The sequence below is a fragment of the Mastomys coucha genome, unplaced genomic scaffold (assembly GCF_008632895.1).
Source record: "Mastomys coucha isolate ucsf_1 unplaced genomic scaffold, UCSF_Mcou_1 pScaffold6, whole genome shotgun sequence".
Lineage (NCBI taxonomy): Eukaryota > Metazoa > Chordata > Mammalia > Rodentia > Muridae > Mastomys > Mastomys coucha.
This window is the reverse complement of record NW_022196912.1, coordinates 129,279,189-129,291,298: the sequence shown is the minus strand read 5'-3', so window position 1 is coordinate 129,291,298 and position 12,110 is coordinate 129,279,189. Positions and strand designations below refer to the sequence as shown.

The following is a 12,110-nucleotide window of genomic DNA, read 5'->3' as shown; positions in this document are numbered from 1 at the left end:
ACCAGGCTGGCCTCGAACTCAGAAATCTGCCTGCCTCTGCCTCCCAAGTGCTGGGATTAAAGGCGTAGCCTGGCCTTCTTAACAAAAGCCCAGAGCTACAGAGATAAAGGTCCAAGCTCAAAGTTCACTTCTGGAAATGGACATGTCCCCATTGGCCAGGTATAGGTTTGGATATGGCTGTCTCAGGAAAGGTTCTTAACTCCAGCAATGGGGAAGCGCTCCTAAGAGAACCTCATTCACTTTACTTCCTGCCCTAGATATTTAAAAGGCAGCTGGCAGGGCTGTTAGACACAGCATGTGTTAAAGGAAAGGGGGTAGAAAGACCTTCCTTGGACCTTCCTCTCTGCACTGTTTCCAGGCGGTAGAGAAGACAGCTGTTTGGGGCCTTCTATCAACCATGATCAGAAACAGTAAGTTCAGCTGGCTCTACATTTACCAAGGTCAATTTAGAGCAATGTGGAAACAGCTGCCAGCTGCTTTTGAGTGGAACTAGAGTTATCCACACAGTCAGCTGTTTGCTTTCTGTGGGAGACAGAACATCTTGTCAGAAAGGTTAAGACAACCTTCTGGCTAGCTCAGGTGTCTAGCCTTTGTCTTGGATGTGACCAAGCGAACTCTCTACCCTCTTCTTGCAGCTCTCATGCACCTTACATACACATAAAACACTCCTAAGCTACTGAGGCTTGCACATGCGCAGGCAGTCCTTAAATATCTGCCTGCTAAAGCCAGAGTTGCATTTAGCTTAGGGCACATTTAGTTTAAAAAAAAAAAAAAATCTTTTACTTTTGTGATTAAGCACCATGATAAAAAAACAAATTGGCAACTAAAGAGTTTATTTCAGCTTACAAATCTCAGGTCATGCTACATCACTGAAGGAATTCAGGGCAGACACTCAAGGAGGGCAGGAACCTGGAGGCAAGAAGTGAAGCAGAAACCACGGAGAAGCACTGCCTACTGGCTGCTCCTTAGAGCTTCCTTAGCCCATTTAATACAGCAACTAAGACCTCCAGTTTATGGTAGCACAGCCTAGAGTGAGCTGTACCCTACCACATCAACTATCAATCAAAAAAATTTTCCACAGTCTGGTGGGGTATTTTTTCAACTTAGGTTCACTTTTGCCAAATGACTCTAGCTTATGTCCGAGTTGGCATAAAGCTAGCCAGCACTCTGAGGATTCCTGATTCTAGGTGGCTGCTTCAAGGAGCAGTAATAACAACCTGTCCTTTACTTTTTTACTTCTTCTCTTCATTTTTGTTTGTTTAGGGACAAGGTATCTCTATGAAGTGCTGGCTACTCTTGAACTCACTCTGTAGACCAAGCTGGCCTTGAACTCAGAGATCACTGTGCCTTTGCCTTCCAAGTGCTGGGATGAAAGGCATGTGCCACCATGCCCAGCAACACTTCTTAAGAAGACCATGAAGAGGGAAAGCCAAGTGACCCAATCCTCCTTCCTACTCTCCTATTTCTTACGCCACATTCATAAAACAAAGAAACTGCCACATAAAAGAATATACAGGAACCCCGGAGTCGGTTAGAGCATCAGACCTTGAACCCTACCACCTACCCTCCATCTGACTGACTTCAAGCTACAACCTTGGCTTTCCCAAGGGATGGAAGCCCAAAATAAAAACAACATAGTTGGAAATACATAAGGTATCTCTGGAGTGTGTGCAGGATGAGCCCAAGGCCACCCAGGAGGAAGCAGATACAGATAAAGTAGTCTCCTCTTCCTGGGGAGGGGTGGTGAGGAGAGAGACCTCCAGTTGGTAACCATGTTAAGCAAGTCTGCTTTGAGAAAATAGCTGCAGGCTTTGAAATGCACAGCAGAGCTCAGCAAAAAGAAGCGATTTAGAAGATCTTTTCACTCTCTGCCTATCTCTCCCAGGCTGACACACAGAACTGCCATCTCTGGACAGCAGTCACCTCACAGCTCCATGCGAGGGTGTCTGGTTCTGTGCAGGAGCCCCATTGTCTGGCACCTTTTTCTGCTGGAAGACCAGAGTTCTCCACATAGCCCAGACCTGCCTAGACCATAGCACCTGAGGCTGATGCAGACACAGGCACCAGCAGAGCCAGCTCACAGATACCAGGCTCCAGCTCCAGGGTAGGGGTGAGCTGCTCATTTCTGTAGAACCCAACAGAATGAAAATCTCCAGGCCTCCTGAGGCAAACATGGATCTGTGCTTTTGTGGGAGGAAGAATCCTTTGATTTAAAAATAAACAATCACGCCATGTAGTTCACAAAGCCAGCCGACTCCTGCCTCTGCCAGTTCTGTATCTTAGCTCTGCGTGGGCTCACTAGTGAATGAAAGCACGCGTGGGCAAGTAGGGGGGCAGGAACAAAGGATCAGAATGAACATTCTGTGTAAAAAGTGGGCTCCAGCTTTGGCAAATTTGGGCCTGTTACTTCAGCCAGGGTTTGGCAGGATTCTTTATCCATCTACCCCTCTGGTGTGGAGGATACCAGAGCAACTTTACAAACAGGCCTCCATGGAATTAGAGAATGGTAGTTTATGTTCATGTCAGATCTCAGGAAGAAGTCCTGACGATCTGGATAGCATGGAATCCTGAAATTCCACAGAGAGGCAGAGGATAGGAGACTGGCAGAGCAAGGACACCCAAAAATGGGAGAATATGAAGAGACAGTCAATGAGCTACCATGAGATTGTCCCCTCCAATTAAGCTATGACTAGTCTTATAGATAGTAAGGTCATCAGGGATCCTTTCCTGCCCAGGGATATAGCAGAAGTGGGTGGGGGTGCCACAGTACAGGGTGCAAAGTGCCACAGAGAGTAGTGTGAAACCAGGCAAGATGAAGGCTATATCCAGCCTCCTCAAATGGCTCAAAGTGCTGAGATAACGCTAGGTATACCATTGATGGCCTCCCTGACAGCTTTGGTACCAGTTAAATGGGGAATATGCCCTGCTCACTCAAAGTGTTCCATGTAGGGAGAATCAGTCCTTCCATCCTGATAACATCCAGCCCTGGTTCTAACCCACAGGGGTGGTTACTGCAATGGAGGAGGAAAATCAAGCAAACAAACAAACCGTGGCTCTCCTTCAACCATCTGTTCTGCAGGCCTCAACCCAAGAGTAAGTGTTAAAAGCTAAATGAAAAAAATAGATGTTGGGGCTTGGGATATAGCTCAGTGGTAGAAGGCTTGCTTAGTAGGCACAAAGCCATGGGTTCAATCCCCAGAACTGAAAGAAAAAAAGAGAAAGAGACACCAGATGCCTCAGCTTTGCCAGATATTCCTCGTTTTGTTTCTTCAATTATGTACAATTATTTGAGTCGAGTTATTACAAGACAGGAGCACAGCAGCGGCGGGCTTCCACACAGTTATTGGCCCTATGTAGTGTCCTACGAATGGGTGGCAGCACTGAGGGAGAGCCATGCAGGGAGGGAATGCTGGAATCGGTGCACATGGCAGCAGCCAGGTCCAAGTGCTGGGGACAGAGGATTGCAAGTGTTGCCTCCAAAGCATTCCTGACAAAACGTAGGTCTTTATTATTGTCCCACAAAACAAACACTCCTGAGCCTGGCTTATGACCCATGGTATCACAGTTAATGACAGCATGCCCACCCCAAAATGGACAGGGAAACAGTCACTAACCTGACCCTTCTGGTTGAGCCATCAGACAATACTTCTGCCAAGTATAGGATAGATCAACAATGCTGGTCACTTTTGATGACATGCCTCAACTTTGGTTGTTGTCAAAAGAACACTGTTGCGTTAGGCAGGTGTTTGGGATGACTTATTTCCAAACATTTCTATCTTTGAGTTACCTTTGCCAGCCTCACACCCCCAACCTTCTTCCCCTTTCTTTGTGGTTTTGGCAAAATGCTATGAGCCATCAACCACCTAGGAAAGCAGCTCCTTCCATGCTCTGTCATGAGGTAGATCTACCTCTGCTGCCCTGCTACTCCCTGACCTGTTTCCAGCCTTGTGCATGTGAAGGGTGACATCTGGCCATCTGGGCAATCAGCTCTCCCATGAAGTGACAGTAGTTTTTACTGGCTAGTTTCTAGCCGGTAAAAAAGGAATAGGAGAGAGAAAACTGATGTATATCTTAGTCTTCTGGGTTCATCTGGGGTGAACAGGACAAAAGCTTCACACACACACACACACACACACCTACTGAAAGGACACATTTAGCCACTCAGTAAGGGGCCTGTGAGCTGGTCAGGGGAAAGTATACTGGAAATAAAAGCCTGTTCAAGGAGTGAAGGTAGGCAGGGGCCTCCTTTCCATCTTAAGTATTTCCTGCAAACTAAACTAGACCCTCAGTTTGGAGAGATCAGGAAGTCGGGAAAGACTGGGGAACCAGCCCTAATCCAGCCAAAGGGCTGTGAGAGCAAAGCTGCCCCTTCCCTGCAGTTCCTTTCTTTGAGTTTTGCACCGTTGAAACACCTCTGAAGACCAGAAGCAGGAGGAGGGAGGTGTGGAGCTGAGGGGAGCTTGGGCCAAGGCTGCAGCTCACTCCTCACTGCCTGCCATCCACAGGCATGCACACTCTCTCCTCTAACACCGATTGTTCTAGTCTATTATGTGTGGTAATTCTGGCCCCAAATCCTCTTACAAACATTGGTTTTGTGGTAAATCTCCTTAACAGACAAGATTAGAAGGAGGGAGGTGCCATGTCAGAAAGGCCACCAGTTCCGCCCTCCCTCCCTGTCGCCTTTCCTTTTCCTTCCGCGTGTCAGGAAAGGAAAATGTCGGTCCAGTCTTCACCGGCAGACCGAGGATTTGCCTCGTGAGAGGGAAAAGGCAGGTGCAGCGCACAGTAGCAGGAGAGGACAGCCTGCATGGAAGGGCCCAGCCACTCACTAAGCCACGTCCTGGTCCTTCAGGTAGCACGCGGAGCGCACGGACACACGTAGGGAACACGAGAGCAGGCAGGGCTCATAGACACTTGGGGCACGCGCAAAGCGTGGACACTCAGGGGTGCACAAACACGCGGGGCGTGGGCAACCGTATGGTTGAGCTGTCCCAGGACCCTATTCCTTGACGCAGGAGCCCATAGCCAAAGGGGGTGGGGTCGGTCACTGGGGAGGGAAACTGAGGCGGTGGGGGGCGAGACCCGCCCCACGTAGCTGGCGAGGACCGGAAGACGCACGGCGGGCCCCCGGGCCCTGCGGCTGCGCACGGGCACACAGAACCCAGCGCCTGCTCCCATCCCGGCGCCCCTCACTCACCCAGGCGCCCCGGGAGCTGCCGGCCGCGGGCAGACGCGGGGGCGGGCAGAGCGCGAGGCAGTGGCGGCGGCAGCAGCAGCAGCAGCAAAAGCGGGAGCGGCGGCCCCATCCCCGCAGCCGGTTGGCGCTCAGTCCATGGCCGCGCGGGAGCGAGGACCGATAGGGACTTAGCAAGGCGGCGCCAGCTCCTTTTGCGGCGCTCTCAGCGCTCCTGCGGCGGCGCCGGCCGAGCTTCAGCACCGGACAGCGCCGCCGGCCCCACCCCCGCCGCCAGCCCCGCCCATGGCCACGCCCTCTGTCAGCCATGCACGCTCAGGCACGCCCACCTCGCGGGGATGGGCAGGAGGTGCTCGCTCCCGAGAAGCGGGCTCTATCACTGCGAGCTGTGGTCCCTTCTGCCTGGGGCCTTCGAAGTCACCCTGCCGTGTCCAGATGAGTTCGTGGAGAGAGGACACTTGGAAATGTGGTTATGCTGCTGAAACACCAAATTCAGTTATGTTCAAACTCAACTGTCCGCAGTAAGTGGTGGCAGCTGTTGGGGTATGCAGGCATAGATCCACTGGGAGCTGCATCTCATAGGTAGGCAGTTAGGTCTAAAGAGGAAAACTTCAATTTTGTGCAGGACGTGAAGAGGAGGCTGATGGGGTAGGAGGTCCAGATGGAGTCCTCAAACTGCACAAAAGGAGCCAGGGTGACCGTGGAGTGTACCCCATGTTGTGTCAAGTTCGAATTTCAGACGTGTTTGCCTGGGGGCCTTCCATGCTCACAGTCCAGTCTATATCTGGAATGGCCAGTGCTGAGGGACCAAGTGCAGATTCTCAGGCCACTTTCCTAAAGACACATAGACAAAGGCAGGATTCAATGGGGCGGTACCCCTAGCATCAAAAGACTGTAGGAGAGAGCGTGTGTGTATATGAGTGGGTTTGTTTTGAATGTAATAGGCTCCAAGTATGTGTGCTTGCATGTGAGGGCGCAGCCCACTTCCTCCCTCAGGTCTCCCATAGAGCCAGTATCTTCCCTGTTTCACGTCACTGTTTGTTCTCTCCTGCCTGGCCAGCCCTCCCACTTCCTTCCATCCCCCCCTTTAATGCCCCTTGCCACAGGGTCCCTTGGAGAAAGACTGCCTCTGTTTGTTCTGACTGGGGCTTGGGGTGGCAGTGGGGGTGCTATCTTTCAGTCTAGCCTATCTACAACTAACAAAACTAGGGGTTGGGCCTGAAGATTCTAATATCTATTCTGGCACCTTTGTTGGGCCCCATCTTGATTTGCCTTTCAAACCTTTTGTCTCAGCCTCTCCTTCAGACCTTGTGCCCCCACCTGGGGAAGCAAGAATTCACCTTGGGAGAAAAAGTCCATACTCCAGAAGACCATGGCAGCACTTCACAGCAACACAGTCCTCTACAAAGATGTTGCTTGTGGCCCTGAAAATGCCTGTCTGGTTAGGAAGAAGGATTGTAAGCCTAATAAACATTTTGGCTCTGCTCACCATCTTCAGTAGCCTAGACCATGCATTAGCAGTTAGAACACTATACCTCCAAACAGTATAAGGCCCTTAAGCAGACCTCAAGGGCACCGATTCTCTTGCAGACTCCAAGTACTGCTTCGAGTGCTATGCCTCAGCTTGGCTAGAATATCCTTGATCCCAGATGCTGAAACACGAATGAGCTCTGGGGCTAGGGGGCGGGGTGGGGTGGATGGAATAGCAAAGGACCACCTGGGTGGGCAGATATGTCTTCCAAGATCCTAACAGAGCCATTTCATGAATCTGGCAACAAGTACAACAGGAAAAGAAAACACACAGAAGACTAGATTCTTCATGACAGTGGTATTCAGACTCAATTTGAGGTCAGGAACAGCGGCTATTCAGTGAGTTTTCAGAAGGCTTTATCAGCTTGCCCTAATAGTTTCTCCAGTACAGAGGAACAGCTAAGTAACCTCGAACCCACCCTTAGTGAGGGTCACTATACCTCCAATGTAGAAGGGTCAGATCTCCACAAAGCCAGATCTGATCGCACCTGCAGTGACCCAGGGACTTGTAGAGCCCACACCATCTGTCACAACCATAGGCAGCTAAGTAGGGCACCCGTAAGACTCAGAGGAGTTTACCTGGGCTTCCTGGCTCTACATCCTGGAGCACTGTTTGCTCTGGGCTGTGGTATCTCTCTCTTCATCTAGCCTTGTTTATTTTTCGACAGATTCTAGGCCTGGATTATTTGTCCTGTCATTGTTTGACTTGGTGCTTAACACTTTCCTGAGCAAGGTCCTATCTCACACCAACAGTCTGAATTTCAGAGCTCTGTGTCAACTTAAAGGCAGAAGAAAATGCCCAAGAGGAAAAGAGAAAACCGCATGGGCTAGGGAGGGACTGCAAGGATTATAACAACAGAAACAGCACAGGGCCTGGGGAGGTGGTAGCTCAGTAGGTAAAGCACTTCCATGTAAGTGTGAGGCCCGAGTTTGATTCCCAGAACCCAGGTAAAGTTAGGCACAGTGATTCATGTCTGTGAACCTGCTCCTTCAGAAAGATGAGAGGTAGAGATGGGAGAATCCCCAGAAGTGAGGCAGTCAAGTATAGGGGACAACTTACTAACCTGGAACGTACTTGGTTTAGGTTGTGCACACATTCCTGCTTTTAACAGTGCACTTAGCAGCCTGCACTGCTGCTAAGTTTTTTATTTACCCACACTATGCACACACATCCCTCTCTGAGAACAATGCACTTGCAACCTTTGACCCCAACAGGCTCTGAACAATGGGATAGGATTCTTCTCCCTTTACCATCAAACTTGGACATCAAACTTGGAGAGTTTATACCCAAATGTATTCCCAATACATTCTGGAGGGGCAGCCTGAACTGGTTTGGGGTGCATGTGCAATAGGGCAAAACAATAAAAACAGTGTCCTCAAGTGAACTTTTAGGAAGAATCTATTTTTTACATTATATCTACGAGTAGTTGAGTATGCATATAATTAAAATCATAAATTATGGGGAGGGGTACACGCTATATGAAAAATAATTATAAGATCTAATCTATTGATCAACACAAAAACACACTCACTCGACTCCCATAATAACCAGATTCCTCCTCCTCTTGTCTCCACAAAAGAAAGCCCCAAACAATAGTCAGGACCAGAGTACCCTCCCACACAGCCAGCTGTCAATCATGACAATAGAATCGTCTATTCTGTACTGGTGCTTCGCTGTGAATAAAATTACCTTGCTACTTTTGCAAATCTTTGTGATCCATTATTTTAATCTTTTCAATAAGAAGTCAGGAACCTGGAAGCAAGTTTATAGGCCACTAGCTTGGTATATGCTATAGCAAACAATGAAAGGAAAACTATGTCTCAAGGTCTAAGTCAAGAACTGACAACCAAGCATGGCCTCTGACTTCCACGCCATGTTATACGTGCACACAAACACACTCACATCATATACTCGCTCAGATAATACACACAGCTACACCACAGGAAAAAATAATAATAGCTAAGGAAGAAGTGTAAAGCCTTGTAGATAGAACACAGAGTTCATGACTGGTGCCACCTGCTCCTCCTGTTCTGGGCTCTGAATTTTGATGAGGTCAGATAGATAGAAAACACTAATGACAGAGAGAGAGAGAGAGAGACAGACAGACAGACAGAGACAGACAGAGACACAGAGAGACAGAGACAGACAGAGACAGAGACACAGAGAGACAGAGAGACAGAGACAGACAGAGACAGAGACAGAGAAGAAGGGAGGAAGGGAGAAAGGGAGAATGTAGAAGGCAAACAGGGAAAGAGGTTTTTAGGAATGGCAAGGCTTTCCCACTGTGATGGACCACATCCCAAAACTGTGAAATGAACCCTTCTTCTCTTAGGTTGCTTTTGTCACACATTGTCTTGTCTCCTGATAATCACCTGGGTCATAACATGCCATCTCTGGGGTCAGCAAGGTCTCTCTTTTCCCATGATCACAGCACATCTGTGTCATCTACAATCCTAATCTTAAACTGAGGATTTGGGTCCTAGTCCACATAGCCCCCTCATAGTCCCATCTAACCCTGGTCTCAGGGCTCATATGCCTGTTCAGCAAACTGTTGATTAATCTATGATTTCACTGCACTTATCAGTGCTCTGGACTACATAAAAGTTGACTATAATTATAGTGATGTTTAACAAAAACTCAAAATTGTTCAAAATGTTGTTGTTGTGCCTCTGATTTTGTTTTTAAAAATGTCACAAGGCTGGAAAGATGGCTCAATGGTTGAAAGCACATACTACTTTTTCGAAAGATCAGAATTCAGTTGCTAGCACTCCTGTGGGAGGCTCACAACTGCCCATAACTCCTGCTCCACATGGATCTGGTGCTCTTGTTCCCCAGGGGCAACACACACATTGATGGGAGTATGTCAATAAGAGTGGTAATGATGAGGTTGGTAATATTGGGTTGATGATGATGGGGTTAAGAGGTAGAAATTATTGGCCTGGTTTGTTAATGGTGGTGGTGGTGATGATAGTGACAGTCAAAATGATAAAGGCTACAGTCAAGATGATAATGGGCATAACATGGGTGGAGGTAACAATGTTGGTGGTGGTGAAGATAGAGTGATGGTGGCAATGGTGGTGGTTATGACAGTGGCTAGATAGTAGAGACCATAGAGGTGGTGGTTGTGTAAGTGATGGTGGTGGTGTGGCAATGGCTATGGTATTTATGGGGTGTTGATACAAAGGTGGTATTAGAGATGAAAGTGTTGGCAATGGTATTGTCTACACAGACCTGTCCCATTCTGTAGCCAAGTGGACTCTGATTTCCTTTAGCATTTCTCACCTTGAATTCTTGTCTGTCAAGTGGTTGTGAGCAAGGCTTGTACCCCAAAAAGACCAGCTCCCTGAAATTTGAGTGTGAGTGGACAGTTAGACAAGAAGAGGCTGATGTGGTCATGTAGCTATAGCACCAACATCCAATCCTTAGTGTTTGTCTTAATTGACATCACTATTGCTGCAACAAAACACCATGACCAATAAGCAGGTTGGGGAGAAAGAATCTAATCAGCTTTCACTTCCACATTGCTGTTCATTGCCAAAGGAAGGCAGGACAGGAACTCACATAGGACAGGAACCTGGAGGCAGGAGCTGATGCAGAGGCCATGGAGGAGTGCTGCTTACTGGCTGGCTTCCCCATGGCTTGCTCAGCTTGCTTTCTTACAGAACCCAGGACCACCAGCCCAGGGATGGCACCACTCACAATGGGCTAGGCTCTCCTCAATCGATCACGAATTAGGAAATATCCTACATGCTGGCCTACAGACTGATCTTACCTTTCTCAATTGAGACTTCCTTCTCACAGATGACTACAGTCAAGTGGACATAAATTTAGCCAGCACAATGTTCATGGATCCAGTCCCTGTTTGCATCATTTCCTGGAATTCTAAACAACAGTTGCCTTCTAATAAGGTCTGCAGTTGCTGGTCTTTTTAGTCACCTGATTGAGAAGCCTGGCAGCCCCTGTAAGTGGTGGGAGGTGTTATCACAAATTCCTTACTAGTAAACAAGTGATTCATAAAAGCAGAAAAACAAACAAACAAAAAACCCATAACCTTCTGAATAACCAGCCATGTTATAAAATATTTAAAAATTCAAAGGAAATCTTATATTGTTTTAAGTTTATAATTCTGCACATCCAAGCCAAGATGGGGTACATGTGGCCTTCAGACCTGAGCCCTTAACCATATTTTCAGGTTCCTTAGTCAGAAAATGATAGGATCTACCCAGATGCCTGAAAGGTTGAGGCAGGAGGATCAGTTGAGCTCAGTAGTTCAAGACCAGCCTGGGAAACACAGACAGACCCTGTCTCTTAACACCAACAAAACTCCTAAAGCCAGCTTCTCAGAGAGTACTCAACCTTCTTCAGTGTTAGGATCAGCCAATACACCAGGATACTGACTGACACTCTAAGGCTGGATGCTAAGACACTTGGTGTCAGGAGGGGTTCATATGCTCACATCTTCCAAAAGAGAAAGCTCAAGGGAGAGAAGATCTGAAACCACACAAACCAGTCTGACTGACCATCAATCCCTAAGTCAGCCTCACCCAACCGTAAGAAACAGTTCCCATAAGCTTTTCATTTGTGGTCTGAAGAAACAAAGAGCTAATAACTAGGAATGTCCACATCCTCAACATTCTTCTGTCACCAGCTAACTGCCCAGCCAGAGATGCCTCCTGTACCCCTAGTACACATTGAGCCAAGAGTCTGGCCTGCCTGGGATTATGTTCTCCTCCAGTCTCTCCAGTTTTGTTCTGGGCAGCCTACAATCTGAATGTGCCCAGGTGTGCCAGCCCTCACCGTGTTGGACTGTGTTCAATTCACTAGTGTTCCTATAGGGAGGCTTTCTGTTTTCATTAGCAATTGGGAGGGCCTATAAAGGACTGAGGATTTTAAAGGACAGTGAGTGCCTTAATTAATTAAACTACTGAGCACTTTGGAGAGATTTGCATTTCTGACAATGGAGCAGAGTCTAGGCTCCAGAGAACTAAGCCTAATGCCCTAAACCATGTGTCAAAGAATGTATATCATCAGAGCCAAACCAACATAACTTTGCATCTAATTTGAACTGTAAGTCTCCACTGTGGGTCCTTGCTATGTCTGGCATGGCCTTGGTGGGGAAGGGACAGTGAATGTGGGCCCTCCACAAGCATCAAAGGCTACCATGGGCAAAAAGCTTGTTTGTATAATAATGTACATATTTTCATGTTCCTCAGAGGAATGTCCTCCCTGTCAATGACTCCAAGATGATCTGAAACAGCATGAGTCCAAGTGGCTAATGTCTCAGCAAAATAGTAAATGCTGGGACTTTCAGAACAGCCCTTAAGACCTCTAGAATCATGAGTTCAAAAATATATAATTTCTCAACTATAGAAAAATGTAAGGATG

At 47.8% G+C, this 12,110-nt stretch overlaps 1 protein-coding gene across 1 annotated transcript in view; it reads right to left on the bottom strand.

Moving 5' to 3' along the window:
* Positions 1 to 5,332, bottom strand: part of Ptprn2 (protein tyrosine phosphatase receptor type N2) — a 790,024-nt gene extending 784,692 nt beyond the window's left edge. The window contains exon 1 of the mRNA XM_031356691.1: positions 5,198 to 5,332. Within this exon, the coding sequence (XP_031212551.1) occupies positions 5,198 to 5,306 (109 nt within the window). The 5' untranslated portion in view covers positions 5,307 to 5,332. The remainder of the gene's footprint in view (positions 1 to 5,197) is intronic.
* Positions 5,333 to 12,110: the final 6,778 nt, after the last annotated feature.